The sequence below is a fragment of the Egretta garzetta genome, unplaced genomic scaffold (genome assembly GCF_000687185.1).
Source record: "Egretta garzetta isolate BGI_Z169 unplaced genomic scaffold, ASM68718v1 scaffold412, whole genome shotgun sequence".
NCBI lineage: Eukaryota > Metazoa > Chordata > Aves > Pelecaniformes > Ardeidae > Egretta > Egretta garzetta.
The window spans coordinates 758,701-779,302 of NW_009258770.1; the positions used below are offsets into that span (position 1 = coordinate 758,701).

The 20,602-nt window shown below is 35.8% G+C and overlaps 1 protein-coding gene across 1 annotated transcript in view; it reads left to right on the top strand.

Annotated features, from left to right (window-relative positions):
* The window catches only part of ATRX (ATRX chromatin remodeler), a 78,219-nt gene that overhangs the window by 11,792 nt on the left and 45,825 nt on the right, over nucleotides 1–20,602 (top strand). The window contains 6 exon segments of the mRNA XM_035889066.1: nucleotides 739–863; nucleotides 2,139–2,258; nucleotides 5,956–6,065; nucleotides 7,975–8,042; nucleotides 8,984–11,913; nucleotides 15,403–15,481. Of these exon segments, the coding sequence (XP_035744959.1) occupies nucleotides 739–863; nucleotides 2,139–2,258; nucleotides 5,956–6,065; nucleotides 7,975–8,042; nucleotides 8,984–11,913; nucleotides 15,403–15,481 (3,432 nt within the window).

Genomic DNA, 20,602 nt, shown 5'->3' on the forward strand with positions numbered 1-20,602 from the left:
TCTGTCTGTCACTAAAGGTATTTTCACTCATACATTTAGCATACTGTGCCTGATACTGACAAAGACAGCATCCTGCAGTAGTTCATGTATTCCCTTCAGACTACTGAAAATTATGCTCAACATCCTTTTTTTTTTTCTTTTCTCCATGCTCTGACATAGTAAAATCATTCATTTTAATGGATTCAGTTCTAAATTATGTTTGTGTGAAATTCTGGCAACTGGTCTTTTTATTCAGCAGTCAGTGTTTTAATTTCTTTCTGCATTTCCTTTATTTCCTTGCAAGCATCTTTTCTGCTAAGCTGCTTTCTGTCATTTGCTAGTATCTGTGTGTTCTCTTTGCGCTGCCTGTTAAACTTCAAATGATGTGTAAAATTTCTGAGCAGACATTCACTTGTGTTTCATTCAGGCTGTTTTCCTAAAAGTGTGACTTTCCTGCATACCTTCTTAAAAACACATCAAACATTGATTTTAGAAAAAAAAATAGAGCAAGCCTGTGAAACAAAAATAATTTATTAGTATATCTTCTTATTTCACATAGGAGGGGAGAATTCCTGTTCCTAACAAGAAAATTAACATTGTAATAACTCAGAGCAGCCCACCTCATAATGTCTTAAATGAATTTAGAAAGAACATAGATTTCCCCAATTACTGTGGTGTTTTGCTTGCAAAGCACCAGGCTTACCTGTATTGCAATATGTAATATTTGTCATGGTATGGGGTTTTTTTCTGTCTATGCAGGAAACCAACAATTGTAACAAAATACGTTGGATCAGATGATGAACAAATCTTAGACGAAACTGTAAATGAAGATATTTCAAATGAAAACTCAGAAAACGATGTTGATATGAAAAGCTTGCCTAAAGGTAGTTCATGTCTTTCTTTGTTTCTGAATTCAGCAAATGAGCCAAGATTATGATGCAGCATAAATAATTAACTAGAATGCACATGTATTAGTAAAATGACTGTTGTTTTATATCTAAACATACATGCTCGTGCACAAACACCCACAACCACACACCCTGTGCACGCGCATTTAAAAGCGGAAACCAAGCACCTTCAGTTTTGAACCCAGCCTACTTTAATCTGTGGTTACGCCAGGATGTGCTGGTGACTTAATTTCAAATGTCTGCTGACATCTGTATAAAACCAACATGAAATGGGAAATAACTTATTTCTATTCTTTTGTAGAAGTCTTAAACTCTGTCACTTGCAAGTTTTACTTATTTTACTGTTCTGTGGTTGAAGTTATTAACAATTAGATCAACAAAAGCAAAACCAAATTTTGAGGGGAGACGTCAGTAATTGGATCTATTTTTCAGCACCCTTTTAAAACAATACTATAAACCTACATCCCAGTTGTCTTAACTATAGTGTGAGTTTGATTCATCTCTTCCATTTCTTAGCTATGAAAGTTACAGGAAAAATTTCAGGGACTGCTGCTGTTTACTGCATGAAAGGCATATTTAAAGCAGTCACTTTAAGATTTTTTTTTTCAGAATTATTTCCAGTGTCCTCACAACAAAAGTATTAAAACTGAGCCTTAAGTAGGAAAGGTAGTTTTTCATTCAGACAATTTTGATTTATACTCTTCTCTGTTTAAATAAAAAAGTGAATTTCTCAATTTTGTTCAAGACAACGCAGGTTTTATTCTATTGCTTTTTCATTTATTTCATGCTGAAATAAATGTAAGATGAGGGAAACTGGATAGGATGGGGAAAAGAGAGAGAAAAGGGTAGTTACTCTAAGGCTTTTGATAGATTTAATTGACCTAACCAAAGTCCTTTACTTGTAGCATTGCACTGCAAATTCCTGTACTACACACACCCAGCAGTATGACAGTCCTGTTCTGCACGTATCACATCAGGGCAGAGAGAGCAGGATTTGCTCCTCATAGCCCATCCAGTCTTTGGCTTTTGTCTTACAACTGCAAAACAGATATAGTTTGAAGTGTGTGGTGGGTTTTTTGTTTGGTTTTTGGTTTTTTTTCTGTGAACATCTGTGCATTCAAAATTTTGTTGAGTTTTAGTCAACAGATTGCACTTTTTTTTAAGGTACTATGTTGGCTTTTATTTAAACAGGACTTTTGCACTTCATTTGGATGTGTAATGGTTTCCAATTTCTAAATAAAATTATTCTAGGTACAGTGGTTGTACAGCCTGAGCCAGTGCTGAATGAAGACAAAGATGATTTTAAAGGGCCTGAATTTAGAAGCAGAAATGCCGTTAAAATGAAACCTGAAGCTCCCAAAAAGCGTGGAGGTAAATACAATTTAAAACATTTATTAAAAACGGGTTTAAATTGTTGCTTATGACCACATTTGGTACATCTAAAAATTGTTCATATTTCCAATTATCCTAAAAATACCTCCACTCTTCTGGCTTTTTGTTCATTAAGGATTCTAGGTGGCTGAAATTAGCCTCCATTGCTGCCCATGCAGTGCAGCAGTGAAAGCTAAGATTAGTTCTCATTAAACTTCTTATCTTCAGTAGCTATAGGATGCATCATTAGGTACTCTATATGGACCCTTCTTGCTTTGTATTCAGAACAGTTGCTTGGTTGCAGTCAGGTGTTACAGGTATTCCTTTTTTAAGGAATTACATTGGAACACCCTTGATACGGGACCATTCATTGACTCACCAAGAAAGCTTGAGCAGGGACATGCATAGGCATATTATCAGTCAGCGAGCTAACAAAAAACCTAAACCCTCTAACAAGTCAAAGACTTCTTTGTTTTGTTTTTAAATTGTGGGAAATTCCCTACCAGTGGGCCCTTCTAAGGATTATCTTTGAAAAGCTGCTGCGCCAGCTGGTTTTCCATAGCCGTTGCTGAAACTGAGGAGCAGTTAGGTACGTAACAGTGATAACAGAAACTAATCTCACTTACTTTTTTCCAAAAAGTAAAGGAGAGGGAGGGTTATGTAAAAAGCAGCCAATAAGAAGGGCAGATATTTTTGTTAATACTACTAGCAGTATCTTAGTTCACACGCCTACAGCAGTATCCAGGATGTGCAGACAAACGGCTCTGGTACACACTATTCATTCTTCCCATTGTATCGTTTGAGATACTTGCTCTCTTCTGAAGTGTTATTGTAATTTAGTAAGTGCTATTTCTTCATCTGTGGTTGAAGAATAGTAAAACGCGACTGTGTGGAAGTGTGCTTGTGCATACATATGGGCTCATGCATGATTTTAATCACATTTTGAGCACTGATGTTTAAATTATTAATCTTTGAAAGCCAGTTTCATTCTATTCATGCAGTATGTCCTATTCGGCTTATAGGAATGCTTTTTCCATTTGTGTTTATAACAATTTTACAAAAGGTCCAACATATAAATGTTCAGGGGCATAGCGTTTTAAAAGATAGGACTCTTCTGCTTGAGGTTTGTAGCCTGTGTCTGCATCCCCGGGACGATTCATGTGACCTGTCCTTCCAGCTTTTTTTCTCCATCCCTAGAGAATTTGCAGGCTGTCCTTTGTCTGTCTGGACTGGTTACGTATGTACTTGCGCCTGACGTAAAATCATAGTTTTGGAAGAGACATCAAGAGTTTGTTTCAGCCACACTCTTATCCAGGGCAAGCTCAGCTGTATCTGTGTTACTACTGGTAATGTCTGACTTGATATTAAAGCTATCCATTACATGTGTTAAGCTCCTGTCAACTTTCAGGGAAATGGAATAGATACTGCCTGCTCCTGTGTTGTCCCTGTTCCTAGACCAGAAAGGTAGCCAGGCGAGGGACATAACTGCAGTCTGCCTCGAGAGCAGCTGGTTTAGGAATGGATCAAACTGGTTTTATTTTGTGACGTGCACAGAAGAGGTAGTGCAGATCCACTTACTCTACACCTGCATGCAGCAAGTCCAGTTACATGAAGTGGCCCTTACCTTTCTCTTGCTGCTAGAATGAGGTGCCTAGGCTGTGCACATGCGAAGTTAAGCGTTACTGGTTTAAGCAGGTAAGCGTGTTGTCCCAACTACTTCAGATCCTGAATTCTATGTACGCTGCAAGTAAATAAATAATAACAATAAACTAAAAAATGCCAGTCTGCCTGGTTCTTTGCAGAGTGCATATTTATATTTTTATTAGGAGTTATATGTCCTGTTTATATTAGAAATAGAAATAGTAATAGAACTCTTGCCTTTCTAGCATCCAAATGCTCTTATCCAGGACTGTAAGAGGCATTGTGTCAGTCCTTATTTTCAAGTATTGTGTCTGCAGAATGATTATGGTTGCATTTTTGCTAATAAACTCACAGTTAAGAATGTTTTCAGAGTATTTTCTTAGTATTAATGAATTAGTAGTTGTTTCATTTCTTTGGATCATGATCATTTGTAGTAGTAACATGGTTTATTAAAGGTTTGTCTTGTAAGTTATCCTCTTTTTTTTTTTTTTTTTTTTTTCTGGTGCCAACTTGCAGATTTTAGGAAGGAGGCGGTAGTGCTTCCCCTTGAAGTTGTAGAAAAGGGGCTTGGGACTTGACAGTGAATAGCTTGTTCTCCCTCAGTTGGCTGTTAACCTTTGTGATTCTTACACCCATTTAAGGACTGTGGTGTTTGACAAAGCCTGAGTAGGCTTCTGTGCTCCTTGGTGTAATAGGATGTGGTATTCTTTTCCAAGTAGTACCCTATGATGGATGCGTTCATTTGAGGTTTACCAGCAGCGTCTGAAACGCGTTTGAGCTGTTTTGGGGGTCATAAGAGGTGCTTTGCGAGACTCTGAGCTCTGCTGTACATGCAATCATGCATGCACTGAAGCTGAAAACAACAAATCTTGTATTCAGAATTTCAGACCTGCTATTTTCACTGAATTATAAGGGTGTATTAGTTGTTCTTACTGGCCTGTAAGCTATTTGAGATTGTGCTTCAGTAGCAAATTGCAAGTAGCTTGTATTGTGTCTTGAGAATGTATGTTTATTCAGTTCCTTAGCATTGTGGTGTTGGTGCTTGGTTCTAATTCTGTGGTAGTGATTATTTTTTAAAAAAACCAATAGTTTGTACTCATCCTGTAACCATTAAGTTAACGATTTAAGTTAATTTGCTTATACTACTTACTGAACATGACAGCAAAAGACAAGTAACAGTTACGTGATCCCATATCAAACCTCTGTCTGCTTGATCCCAAATTAAGTTTTTGAAAGTGTATGAACTTTCTCAAATGATTTTCCTTTTTTTGTTATCAACTGCTGTTGATAACAAAACGGTTGCATAGTATTAATTAGTTGGTTTAACAGCCTGGCATGTAGCAAGCCTCCCAACCCCAAGTTCACCACCTTTCAAAGTGAATTGGGGAATTGACATTAAATAAACGCTTTCTTGACTGAATTTAGATACAGCAGCAGAGTGGTACGCAAAAGTGGGACCAATGAGCAAGATGGTGAGAACATACATATTACAGCAAAATTGTAGTTTAAAAAAAAAAAAAGAAAGCCCAAACCCCCACCATCAAGAAGGGAACAAAAAAGTGAAAAAAGATTTTTCAGGCACTATTGCAAGGATTTCACATCTTCTGTAACAGTTTCCCATATTTTTCTTTGAGAAACTAAAACTATGTGAAAGAGATACCATAATACAAACATGAATTAAAATGGTATTTTATGAACAAAGATTAAATGATAAATTGTACAGAATATCAGGGCTGCTTTGAAAGAGTTTTAGTAATGACTTTTATTTAGGTGTGTTCTCATGAGGTGACCAGTTAATCCAAATGAAATCTCTCAAAGAAAAAAAATTACATCTTGGCCTCAAGTGGAGTATAGAAATTAAAGGAAGATTCTTTCAGTCTTTACATGGCAAGTGGTTATAGAAAAATTTCTCTAATGCTGGGTGGTAAAGTAATAAAGGCATATGAAAAACCTAACAGGCCAAAATATTGTAAGAAAATGAAATGGGTATGTAGAGATTTCTTAAAAAAAAAAAATAAAAATAAAAATAATGTGTGGTTTATCGCCCTCTCTGTAGAGGAAGGACTGCATGGAATTGTAAGCTGTACAGCTTGCGGGCAACAGGTGAACCATTTTCAAAAGGACTCAATCTATAGACATCCTACACTGAAAGTTCTTATTTGTAAGGTATGTGGTAAACAGTTCTACAGTTTGTACTGTTTTTGTTTGAAATGTCATATTAGTTGATTTGGGTGGGATTTTTGTGAGAGTAGTTCTTGTTTATTAGCCAATAAACTTTTTAGTCATCGACTGTTACAATGAAGGAAACTAAAAGCAGGAAACAAAAAGGCAAATGCAGCTTACAAATTTATATTCCTATTTACTTATACCCCAGTTAAACTCATTGTGGTTTCTTTGTAATTTATCTTTACAGTTTTAAGGCTAGAATTTTAGTGGGTTTTTTATGTTATGTTATCTGTCTGAAATTTCTGCCTATTCATAATGTCTTATAAGAGCAGATTCAATTTTGAATCTCCTGGTAAAGCATTGTATGTAAAGCAACGTTGGAATAAGAAGCAGAAAGTAGCTTCAAAACTGCCTCAGTTTCACTTGTGTACAGCTCTTGGACTGTTTTAATTTATGGCAGCCTCCGTAATGATGGTCTGGTCCATAACCCCAAATCAGCATCTGGGTCTTCAGCCACATGGTTTCACGGTGGCTTCAGTTAGGCCCTAAGTTGCCTGCAGTGGGAAGAGGTGGGGAACAGGGGAGGAAGAAAACATCTCTACCTCCTGTTTTGGACCTCTCTTAATTTTCAAAGAGAGATAGAGATATACAGGGGGAAATCGGCTTACAAGATGACTGTTTTCAGTCTTAATTGGAGTCCCAACTCTTGTTCCTAGACTTGGAAATTCTTAACGTGTAGCAGTACATGTTCTTGTAATGCATGCAAGTTACCTGGTTCATTTTGAAACTTGTTTAGGGTGTTGGGTTCAATAGCAGCACTTGACTGTGAGCTCTGCTAGATAATTATATCATTTGTTGCTTCCCATCTTTACTTAATTGAACAGAGCCTTATGATAATGTGAGAGAGGAATGGAAGTCTCTGATCTGCATACTCCATGTCTTCCATTACTTCCTGTGCCTATTTCTTTCCTTATTTTTGTCTTAGGTAAACAGTCCCAGACTTGAGAAGCTATTTCCCTTCAACTATAAATGTTCCATCAAGTATCTAAACATCAGCTTTTACTGGGTTTTTTTTTTTGATGTTGTTGTTTGTTTTTCTTTGCTTAGTTTAGTTTAGTTGAACAGGTGTATAACTGTTCTAGGTAAGGGGGCATCATCATTTTAAATTCAGGCACTGAAGCCTCTTCTGGATTCTGAACTCACTGATTCACTGGGTAAAAAGACACAGTTTAGCTAATAGCTTGTATTAATCCCTGTTCCAAGTACAGCTTCAAGTCTGGGAGAACTTTGTTTACTAGCAGCTGGAAAAAAACCCACACCTTCAGATTTTGGTTTAAAGAATTCAGCAACTGAAGCCACTGCTACTACTAGCTGAGTTGTGTGTGGTTTTTCCTTACTATTATCAATTTTTCAATGAAAATGCTTAATTTGCACCTGGAAGTTGAAGTCTTGCATGTTAACATCAGGCTAAATACTGAAGACCTTTTTATTTAAAGCCTTATGGGATCGATAGCTAACGTAAGGAGCATACAGCTGGAAATTGTAATTTATGTAGGATTAATTGTGCCGGGGAGTGTGTGGTGTTGATTTACCTAGGAAATAGATGGAAAAATCTTACAGATTTGAAGAGAAACATTCAGTTGATATTCTAAAATATGCAAATACGCAGCCATCAAACGAAAACCTAATTAATTTTCAAATAAACCTTGAGCCCTCTAAATAAGAAGTCATGGTTTAGGACGTGTTATATCTGTGGAAGATTTTTCTTTTTTTAGGTTAACACATGTAAAAGGGTTAGAATGCAGGTGCTGCTTTTAATGGCTTGTTTCTAATACATGCTGAAATCATATGAATTACTGAAGTCCAGTTGAGATGTAATAAAACATTCCTTGTCCCTATCTCTTTACAGACTTGCTACAAGTATTACATGAGCGATGACATTAGCCGTGATTCAGATGGAATGGATGAACAGTGTAGGTAAGTGTACAAAAACTGAAATAACACCCACAGCTCTTCTGTTTTGTTTTATTTTTTGTCTTGCAATAATGAGATTATTGACACATAAAGACCAGTACATAAGAGCTTAATCAACAATTGTTTCTCACCAAGAAATGCTGCACCCCAGGGTTTTTGTAAAAATTTGTTTTTATAAAGATTTATAAACATTTTATAAAGAAATCCGGTCGCAAACACTTGTAAGGCATAACATTTTTAAGTAAATAGCATGCCATCTTACAAATACTTTAAAGGTGGGGATAGATTCTGGCATGCTAAACCTTGTGAGCCACAGAAACTTACTCTTCCAGATGCATCTCCCACTTTTGAAATACTAAAGTACTTCTCTGTCCTTACATCAAATAGCTAAATGTGTAATCCAGGCAAAATTGTACGGTCTGTGATGCCTATGAACTTAATTGTCAGCTACTTTTTGGGTCTTCATCAAAGACTATGCAATGTAGACATAGATCAAAAACCATTTTATTTTTTTTTTTTCATATGTGACTGCAGTGGTGGTGTACCAGTTAAGGCTACAAAGACTTAAGCTAATTTGTTTTGCTGTAAAATAAGAAGAAATAACTTTTTTTTTTAATGCTCAGAAGAAACATGGAAAATAAAATTTAATTATTTTTTTCTCTTATTTAAAATGGGTGCTGAAATTATGTTTGGATATTACTGAATATTTTGACTTCGTGAAGTCTTAATCTAATACCTTAATTTTCTGACTTTCAAATTCTCAGTTGAGTGCTTTTCAGTCATGCTTTTAATAACGTTTTCAATTAATGGGTATTACCTGTATATCGCCTGAACTTTTAAAATGCAAATTCTTTATCAAATAGCGAAAAATACGTGAACTTCTCATTTTCATCACCTTCTTGATATGGTGATAGGACTCTCATACTTCTTATGTCTCATTTCAGGTGGTGTGCTGAAGGTGGAAATTTGATTTGCTGTGACTTTTGCCATAACGCCTTCTGTAAAAAGTGCATTTTGCGCAACTTGGGTCGAAAGGAGCTATCAACTATACTGGATGAAAATAGCCAGTGGCACTGCTATATTTGCCATCCAGAGCCTTTGTTGGACTTGGTCACTGCATGTGACAGTGTCTTTGAAAATTTAGAACAGTTACTGCAACAAAACAAAAAAAAGATCAGAGTTGAAAATGAAAAAAGTAAAATATATGACCATACAGTCAAGTTTTCTCCAAAGAGAAATAATTCAAATTGTAATGGTGAAGAAAAAAAAATAGATGATTCACATTCAGGTTCATTAACATACTCTTTTAAAGCACTAATGGTGCCAAAAGACTTGCTTAAGAAAACAAAAAAGCTGGTTGAAACTACAGCAAATTTGAATTCTAGCTTTGTAAGCTTTTTGAAAAATGCTGCAGAAAATGTAGAAATAAGCCCAACTCTGCAACTTTGTCAGCTAAAAGCTTTTAAATCTGTGTTGAGTGACATGAAAAAAGCTCATCTGGCACTAGAAGAAGGTCTGAACCTGGAGATTCAAGCTTTGAATGTTAAAATCAAAGATATAAATACCAAAGAGAAAAAAACTGATGTTAGATCAGAAAAAAATGAGGTGAAAAAAGATGAAGGAAAGGAACATGTGGCATTAAAAGGGGATGACACCGTAAAGACACAGAAAAAAGTTGTATCTGAACAGCCTGACGGTGAGCCCATGGATCAAAGTGTTCCAACAATGGAACAAAGAGATAACAAGCGTACTTCTGGTGAAGATAAAAGGTCTGGCAGAAATGAAGAACCTCAGTATGAGCCTAATAGTACTGAGGCTTTAGACATGGATATAGTGTCCATTCCCTCATCTGTTCCTGAAGATATTTTTGAGACTCTAGAATCTGCTATGGAGATTCAGATTACATCAGATGAGCAAGACAATGGAAATACAGGAACAGATCGTGAGACTCTAAATTCAAATACAAAATTGAATGCTTCTATGAAAGATACCAAAGGCGGTACTAAGTTAAAATCATCGGCTAAAGGAACAAAAGAATTGATTGTAAAATTGACTCCTGTTTCCCTTTCAGAGTCTACAGTTAAAGCTGAAGATCAAGAAAGCAATCTAGAAAAAGGAAGCAAGGAGGCTGATACAGTACCTAGAGCAGAAGACTGTGATTCTGTGAAACAAAATCATAATGCTGGCAGTGAACCTTCCACAGAGAACGAAACTGTCTCACCTGTAGAGGAATCTGATCTCAGGAGATCACCGCGTGTGAAGACCACACCTCTGAGGCGCCAAACAGACCTCAATCCTTTAACATCAAATTCGGAAGAAGATAGCAATGACACGTGTAATGAAAAACGTAAGAGAAAATCATCAAAACAACCAAGGAGGAAAAATGATAAAAGAAACTCTTCTGACAGTACTGTTGATGGTTCTAACCCTAATAAACTTTCGAAATCAAAAACGCCGTATGTATTAGATCATAGTTCAGATTCTGATGAGATGCCAGCTGTTCTTAAAGAAGTAGCTATGATGAGTCACAGTTCTTCAGATATTGATAGCAATAGTGAAGCACCAACAAATGATCAGAAGACTTCAAATTTTCTAAAGAATCAACCAGTAAAGGATGAAAATGGAAAACGAAAAAGAAAAAGTTCCAGTTCTGGTTCAGATTTAGATGCTAAAAGAGGTAAATCAGCTAAAAATTCTGCTGCTGCTAAAAAGAAACGACAAAACTATTCAGATTCTTCAAACTATGATTCTGAGTTGGAAAAAGAAATAAAAATTTTGAGTAAAATTGAGTCTGCAAAAAAAGCTAAGAAAAAATACTCACGAAAAGAAGATAGTTACGATTCCTGTGAGGAAGAGCAGAGGAAAAAAGTAAGTAGTAAGAGAAAGATAGATGTGAAGAAACAGAAAGCTAAATCTTCTGAAGATGACGATGCTGAAAAATCTTCTCCAGAGAAGGAGATTAATCATTCTTCTAAAGATAAAAAACTTGGTAAGGGGTCAGCTGCTAAGGAAGGGGTAAAGAGAGACTTAAAAGAAAAAACTGTGAAGGAAAAGCACGATGAGTCTTCTGACACTGAGAAGTCTTTACTGGAGAAAGAGGAGCGTTGTCCTAAAGGTGTAAAGCTAACTGACATTAAGAAGAGCAAGGATTTGAAAAAGAAAAAGGCAGAGGAAGATTCCTCTTCAGAGAGTACTGAGAAATCTGTAAAGAAAGAGCACAATTTTGATTCTTCAAAAGACAGATTCAAGACTAAAAAAGGATCAGAAGGCAAAGCAAAGAAATCTGAAGAATTTAAAAAGAAAAGTTATAAGAAAGAACAAGATGACTCCTCTTCTGACATTGAAAAGTCCTCTCCAGAGAAAGGAAGTTGCAATTCTTCTGAAAATGACAAAACTAGAAATAAACTGGCATTTAAAGAAGAGAAAAGTAGGAATTTAAGAGAGAGAGTATCTAAAAGGGTACAGCTTGATTTATCCTCTGATGCTGAGAAAACTCCCCTCAAAGAGGAGAGCTCTTCTGAAGATGCTGTGCGGAGTAAAAAACAAACTGAAACTAAAGAAAAGAAAAAACTAAGTCACAAAAAGAAAATTTCCAAGAAAGAACAGAATGACTCATTGTCCTCTTCTGATGAGGAGTCTTATGAAGACAGTAAGAAAAAGATTAAGAGAGGGTCAGTGAAAGAAAGTAAAAAGAGTAACTTAAAAAAGAAAGTGACAAAAAAGAAAGTGGTTGTCACTTCCTCTTCCTCATCTGATAAGGAAGAAAATGATGAACAGAATTCAACAGGTGATGGAAGCAGCGATGAGCAGAAAATTATGCCAGTGACTGAAAACTTAGTGCTGTCTGCCGGTACAGGATTTTGTCAGTCATCAGGTGTGCAAAAGTTGTTCATCTACACGTATTATTGATATACTAACAGAGGAAATGTCTAAGGTTTGGGTAACATTTAGTAATCTAGAAGTGAAAATATTCGAAGTAAGCAATTACACATTTAAGTGTTTGCAGCCAGTTAGGTTTTGTGACACTGATTTGGAAATGCCCATTTCAATTTGTGCAGCTTGTCACTTGTGGAAAAAGAATGTCACTGTAAACAGAGAGGCTTGAGAGGCTAGAGTCTGTAATTCCAGCAGGTATTTCCTTGCAGCACAGCTTTCAAAAGCCTGTTCCTCTCTTTGGCTGTCCGGGTACTATTTAGCAGAAGCTGGTTTTAAGTGGTAGGGATCTAATGAACTCAACTTTCTCATCTGGTTATGCACTAGAGATGACTCTGAAGACTTTTGGCTCTGTGGTAATCTTAAAAATCAAGTAAATGACCTTTGTGTGCCTCATGAGACCCCTGTGGACTTAGAGCAGCAGGTGTCAGTTAACAGCAATGGCTTACTGTTTTCATAGCAGGTTTAACAGTAACAGTTACTTTTCTTGCCAGGATACAAGACTCTGATGAAGTAGTTCTGTCTTTAGGAAATTAGAAAGAAATTGAGAACTGCTGAATTTGAACACTTGGTTTTAAAGAACTTAAAAAGGAAGGGTAATTTTCACATTATATAGACAGTACACATGTTTAATAAATGAATTTTCAACTAGAAAAAAATGAACTCTATTCACTATTTTAATTACCATGACAGGTAAATTGTTTCCTCTTTGTTTGCTTCTGATGACGTTTCATAGCACTTTTCTGTACTTGACTTTAACTCTTGGCTCACAAACAAGAGTTTGTGAAGCTGCAACTAAACAAAAAATTAATAAAACAGCAGTATGTTTATGAAGATAGCAGAAGGGACATAGCTACATTTTGGCTGTTCTGAAAAGCACTTGTAGGCAGACACTAAATGCAAAACGAGATTATTGTTATTTGTAGTTTCTTTAAAAACACAAACAAACAAACAACACACCCACCACCCCACCACCCCAAAAAACCCAACACCACCACCACCAAACCCCCCAACCCCTATCCCCCCAAACAAACAAACCACTCAGATTTAAAATTAAACATAATGTTCCTTCTTTTTCCTACCAACTTGATGCTGACCCACTTCTTCCCTGAGTTTTCCTTCAGTTTAATTTCTGGAGAGTTGTTAACCTTTGCAGATGCAAAGGTTGCTATGCTGCTTTGGATTTAGAGCCATGAAGAAAGAAAAGTTTGAGTAATGTTGTTTTGCATCATTGTAGAGTAATAGCTGGAAAATACATTCCTTATTCTGCATATTATACAGCCCTGTGATGTTTGTTTTTCAAGGTCCTCTGATGAAGTAAGTTTAGTTGTGTCTCTGTGCATGTAATACTGGGACTTTCAGGGCTTCTCCTTGATGGCTGCCAGAATGATATTTTCCCCAGTGATGCCACTGCAGGAGGAGATTGCAGATAGTGAATGGTTTGCAAGGTAATGAACTAGCGTCCTGCCTGTGTTAGCTGCCACAGCTGTTAAAACGCTCCCCATAGATTGACAGTTGATGGTACTCAGTGACAGTAACCCATATGCAGCAGTTCTCAGCATCACTGGACCAGCAAAGAAAAAGACTTCAAAGTAAAATTGCTCACGTACAGTGTACGTTCATAGACTTGGTGTTGAAATGGCCCAGGAGGAAAAAGTTGGTTGTAATATATCAGAAGGTGCTGAGGCAGTGGGAGTGATTGTTCTATTTGCAAGTCACAAGTGGAAAGATTGGATAATTATTGGATGGGAGAGATGGATAACGGTGTACAAATTGGAAAAACGAGATGGCGGTGTGGGATGATTGTCAGTAGAGTTGGACTGAGAGAGAATGGGCTGGTTTAGCCTGGAGAGAGGATGCTAAAAATGGGGAGTCTTAATTGCTGTCTTTTAATCACATAATGGGTAGTTAAGAGAGAAGGCTGAGCCAGATGCATAACGAAAGGATAAGAAGCCATGGATACAAGTTGTGGCAACGAAAACTGATTGGATGCTAGGAAAAAATTCTTTACATTGAGGATGGTCTAAGCCTGAAACTGGTTGTTGGAATCTTTGTCCTTGGAAGTACTCAAAGCTTGACTAGCCAAGGCTCTGAGAAAAGTGACCTCACTTTGGAGTAAGCTCTGCTTTGAGGATGGGGTTGGATTATGTCCAGAAGTCTCTTCCAACATTAGTTATTGTATGATTCTGTGAGAATCTGCCTTTGTTATATTATTTTAAGAGAAGGCAAATTCACTCTTCAGTTTGCTTTTGGCTTAATAGTTGAATAAAGAAAGGAGTCTTTTCTGTGTCTGAACAAGCTGTGTAGGTAGCTTGTTCAATGAGACTTAGAATCTGGTTTAACTAACAGGATATTTCTGTTTATCTAAGCCCAAGTGTGAAGGACTTTCTATGATCACCTCTTATGCAGTCCTGTCAGACATCTGGCTAGTGGTAATTCCAGGACAAGTGTACATTAAAACAACTTAGAGCAAGTCTCTTGCAGCCTAGTTTTAGTTCACTCCCCACAGGTAGAAAATGAACAGTAGAAATTATGAATGAGGGGGTATCGGTTCATTCGGATTTTGAGGTTTCTTTTTTCCTAAACTTAATTTTAGTAAGTAGCAGATTTGACTTTGTGTGCGAGTCAGAAGAATGAGAGAAAAGAAAGGGGAAAGGCCTGGGGGTGTGCTAGAAATAATCTGAATTCCTCTTAGTTCAGCCAGGAGAGCGCAGAGGAGCTTAAAGGCAAGTATGGCACTGTGCTATTCTTTCTCAGTTACGTGTCCCATGCTGTTGGTTTTGATGTGCTTGCCATCTGAGACAGTATCCACGTAGCGCAGCTGAGTTTTGATATTTGCAGTAAGGATAGCACCTGTAGTTTTCCAAATGTAAGTATTCACACATACACAACTGTACATGCATTGTATTTGATACTCTGAAAGCAAAAATAGGCAGCGTTGACTGTTCTAGAGTACTTAGTAATGGCAGCAGGGTAGCTTATACATTTGGTAAGTGATTCTGTAATATATTTGGGCCTTCTTTTCAATTTACACAAATTCAGTACTGAAATGGAGTTAATAACTTCTTAGGAAGCTTAATTTCTGAATTCTAAGTGGAATATTCAGTCTCGGTATGTTTTGGTGTAAAAAACCGAATTTCACAGTATGTAAGGAGAGAATTGCAAGCTCTTGTAGTAGCGGGCAGAACATGGATAAAAGTGCTGCTTGAAAAAGTAGACATTTTATTAATAAAAATACCTATTTTTATATGTTAAGATAGGTAACTGGCTTTTTTGTCTGCTGGTAGAAAAGTGGTGGTATTACCAAGCTATTTTTATATGGGGATTCATCTATGGGGGCAGTAGTTCATACGCTGTGTTGTTTATTGCTGATTTTACACATATTAAGTGTTGATGTTTTCTGGTTTTTTGTTTTGCCTTCCTCCCCCAGGAGATGAGGGAGAGACTAAATCAAGGGCTGTTCCAATGGAGGAGGAGGAAGATGATGATGATGACGATCCTGAGAATAGGTATGATACCATCCATAAGGACTTAAAAAAGATTATAACACACCCTAGGCGTGGGCGCAAACCGGCGCAACGGAAGAGCAAGCAGGTTGTAAAAACCACGACTGCCTGCCTTGTAAAGACTCACTCACGGGCTTCCCGCAAGTTTGAACAAGGGGCCAGAAAACAGAGGCCAAAATCCAGAAATGCAAAGAAAGTATTTAGAAGTGTTAGCTAACACACCTTGCATAGGGTGTGTTATAAATGCACTGCAGCACTGTGTGTTTTATGTTCCCACTGAAAGTGTGAGGTTTGTGGCAAGTATTTTATTCAGGCAGGTAAAAACCTACTTCTGATAAATGTGAATTTCAGCTAGTTACATGAATAGAAGGTAAAAATTTGCATCTGTGCAATATGCAGCGCTAAAATATTTTCAGATTAAACTTGGTTATTACTGTTACGTAATTTGCTTTTTTAATTGAAGCACCTTTTCTCAATAAAGAGAAAAGACAAATGTGGAGAAGACACTATTAGATATTTTCATCTGTTAATTAAACTGAGTTCTAATCCACTAAAGAATACCTGAAGTGACTAATGTCATAGCTAAGGCCCTGATTCTACAAGCACTGTGCATAGGCTCAACTGGTATCAGAGACTGATTATACATAGAAATTTTAAGTCCTTGCATAGATATTTTCAAAATTGTGGCTGTGCTGGTTTTGGTTATATGTATTGCTTCAGTTTCAAGTTCTATAAAAATTATTCTATTCATGCGTATTTTACCGCTACCATTGTAGTTATCAAAATTAGCTTGGCTAGAAAATGTAAAAGCTTTGTTTCCTAATGAGTGAATGCACAACATGAAGTATTGCTCAATTACGAGCCACAGTTTCTTTTTGGAAGTTATTGTAGTTAGACTAAAGAGTTGTTCAACGATTTTTTTTTTTTAATACAGTATTTCAGAAACTGATTTTTTTTGCCATATAGCATGTATGGGACCAGCTTCATAGCTTTGCACAGTTGCTGTTTTCTGCTTCTGAGCCTTACTAGTTTAGAATATGGTATCTTTGTTTCACAGAGTTCTATGTTTTGATCTGTGGCAGAAGTAAATTTTAAAAACACTGTTTTATATCCTTTAGTTTGGCATCAGAATGTTGCTGCTGATGCAGTTCTTGCTTGTTTTCAGTCATGAAATTTAATCAAATAATTCAACTTTTAAAAGAAGATGCTCTTTAGGGACTTGACAGCACAGGGTCATAAGCAGAACATGTAAAATTGATAATATGAGATTTTTTTAAATGATGCTTTAATTTCAGTCCTGTTTAGATTTTTTTTTCCCCCTTCTTTTTTATTTTTTGTTTGTTTCTTAAGTGTTTCTGGTTGATAACTAAGCCAATACACTTTTGTCAAAGTTCAGTGTTTACCATACAAATGTTACTGACAGATCTGAATTACTAGTTTAAGAGCTATATTGGGAAATGAGTTAACCCAATTGATAATAAAAAAAAAAGTAATACAAATTTGGGGTTTAAAAATCAGTTTCTGTACATTGTTTTTAAGCTGAAACTTTGTTGAAGTTTTTATTTAGGGAATATTTGGAATATATACTTATGAAATGGGGAGATATTTTGTCAATAAACAGTTTTGTCAACCTTCAGACATGTTAATTGGTAACTGCAGTCTGATTTTACATTCATCGCGCGTTGTACTTGGCACCAAAATCAGATACATAAAATGTAAAAAGATGGAACAAATTTCAAGAAGTTAAAAGATTGTTCTTCTGTTTACTCAACACAAAGTGTTTAAATAGTCTACCTACTTATTCAGAGAAGTTGCCTATTTTCTTCCAGGCCAAAGAGGTTACCTAGTACCTACCGGGTATTTAGAGTGTGGGAACTCTCGTGTTTATAAGTCTCTAGTTTAGACGTTCTGTTATTTGCATACCTTTGGATGTGCATGACATAAATATTAATAGTCTTGAAATTATCGTTACCAAAATGCAATATCCAAGTGGGTCATAATATGACATACAGTGCTGTATGCTTTCATCTTATGTTGTGTAATTATCTATTATTGGTCCTTCTGATCTTCTAAATGGTACTGTTTAATATGTTTGCAGTAGTTTTGTTTATTAAGAAGCTAATAGTGTATTTAATGCAGAATGCCTTTAAGTATTTGATGGTTGCAATAAATTTTTGTAAAACGTTTTTCTTGTCCAAGCATTTAATTTAATACAACTCTGACAGCTTGAAAATCGGACTGTTTCAAGAGACAGACAGTATTTAGAATAAGGTGTTTGGCAGTTTTCACTTTTCTTTTTTTTTTTAAAACATGTATGACATTTCACCCAAATATTCATCTCTTAATTATATTTTAAATGGTTCTGAATTTTTAGTAATATACCAGAGACCCATTTAATTCATCAGTGCTCTAACTGAAAGAATGGTGGCTTTTATTAGCCACATGAACATGTCCTCCCCACCACCCCAAAGGCTTGTTTTGGGCAACCTTATTTCTACATATAATTAGTAGGTATTTATGAACACTACGTGTGAGTTGATATAATCTAATTGGTAATAATATGTCACAATAATTAACTATATTTAAACAATATTTTAAATTATGATTTTTTTAGAAGAAAAAATATTTTTACAGTGGTAACATTCTCTCACCAAGATTCTTGACAGTCTATGAATGAGTCCATCGTATTGGCACTCTAAAATTCATGAACGAGAATGGTGCAAATTATCATGTGGACTTAACTCCACGTAATGGGAGGCTGCACCTACTATTCCATTTTTGCTGAAATGTCTGAAGGATAACGTAGTCCTATTTGGTGACTAAGCAACCCCTGGATAACTTCCAGTTTGCCTGTCTTTTTTAAAATGTTTTCTTTTAGCATAAATTACAAAAATACATAGTAACCAGTTCATTTTTTATAGATGTATATTGTTGGTGTCATTATTACAGAGGTGAAATATATTTAAGTCCTGATTTATACAAAATTATACAATACTGTTATTTTATTCTAGAGTTGTTTTTATGTCTTGGTTGAGAGTACAGCCCCCTTCTGTAAGGCACTGTATAAATACGTGTTGGGAAAATGTCCTTTATACAAATCTCACAATGCGTTTAGCTAAGATGGAGCAGGGCTAGGCAACATGACACACTCAAGGTCACAGCAGATCAGCGGCAGAAATAAATGAAATACAGGGATTTATTTTTATTTCTTTAACTACCTGAAGTCTTGTGCTGGAGGTCATACAACTCTCTGTGCTTCTTAATTAAATTTGTTTATAGTGTTCAACTGCTACATCTGGTTGGCCAAGAACATCTTTTATGTCCTTGGCCTGAGTAAATATTATGATACCTTTTGACTTCCATGGGTTTCTCTGGAAGGATGTGAATGGGGAAGTTTTCACACTATCATAGCTTCTTTTTCTTGGTACTTGCAGTTCGATGTTAATGCAACTATTAAAATGTTAAAGCTAGCGTATGAAGTTTGTTAGCTTAGAAACCTGGTTGCTTTGAACGGGTTTATATCTTAAAATAGAAATGTGATATATTATCCTGAGCCGCACATAATTTAATTTAAAACCAGTTTCAGGAGTCCAGTACTCAATTTAGTTGTAATTCATGTAAGCCATTTGTTGCATCAGTCGTTGGTCAGATGCATTTACAAGGCTTAAGCTGTTTGGTTCTGATACTGCTTACACTTAATTCCTATGAGATACATAGTTACATTAAAAACAGGAATCTTTTAAATTCTGAACGTCTCAACAACATCTTGCACGTTCAGCCTACCATCGTACCAGTAGAATGCATTGAAGAGAATGTAGCTTTTTTTACTAAACACACAGTTCCATCTCCGTTTGAATCAAAGTGGTTGAATCTTTATCCTAGCTAAAAAATAAGTCTTAATTTTCTATCTCTGAGTGTAAAAGCAATAACTTCATTAATGAACATTATTATAAATAATTAATTAGAAATTAATATGTTTACCCAGTCTGGTTGGTGGTTATGAAGATGTTTAGTAGGAAAATAACAGCATCTTCTGCTTATGGATAGTAGATTTTGTGCATGGCGTGTTTAGGTGAATGACACATTTGCTTTTTTTTTTTTCCCTTTAAAAAAATATTTCCTAAAAGAACAAATAAAATTGTATGTCTTCTTTCATGAAGAACCAAAGTCAACCTTTGTTTAAAAACACATAAATTTTTAAAGGTGATTTGTGTGAAAGGTAAGTATTGTTATCCACATGTAAGTTGTGTTAACTTTGCTAATGTGATTGAGGACAATCTGAAATAAGTCAAAGGCAGTATTACTAGGCAGTACTTTCAGGTTTGAATTTTAAAATTTTGCAAATTTCTTTTTAGTGTTTCTACTCTTTTTTTTTTTTCCTCTTCCGAAGCTAAACATTGTTGATGATACTGTTATTTATTCAAACAAGAAAAGTAGCCAAACTGCCGCTGTCTGCATTTCCTGGAGTAGGATTCAAGGTTAATAATTTACTTTAAAAGCTTTCAAAAAGAAGCCAACCTGTGATTATTCCAAGCAGTTTCATTTTGAAGAAAAAGTTCTTCAGACTATTAAGAGATGGAAGAAATATAGTCTTAATTTCTTACCAAAGGAGCTATTTATTCCTATTGCTATTATACATGACATCGTGGGTTTAAAGAAAAAAAAAAAAAAAGACAAACCAAAAAGAAAACCTAAGTCCCTTTTCCAAATCCTCTGGAAGGACCTAATGCAAAAAACATTTGGAAGGAGGATATTGCTTATCTATGGACTTTAGTAAGTTTTCATTGGGTTCACAATGTGATCTGTTGATATACGTGGAATTAAAGCTTACCAAGAGTGCTGCATTTTAAAGTTTTAATTGGCTATTTCTTCGCAAGCCATTTCTTAAAAGGGGGGGGTTTTTTGGATGCGGATGGATAGTCTGTGGCTCGCTGAGCAATCTTAAATGTTTCTTAAACCATTTTACTTCCATCTTTTAATAATAACTGAATATACATTAGTGTTAGAATATTTTTTGAAAATATACTACCGCTCAAAAAATAGAAAATATTGTATGAAGTGTTAGGAAAGATACCTTGGGAAAACTCCCTTTGAAAAATTCCTTTGTTTTAGGGACACGTTACA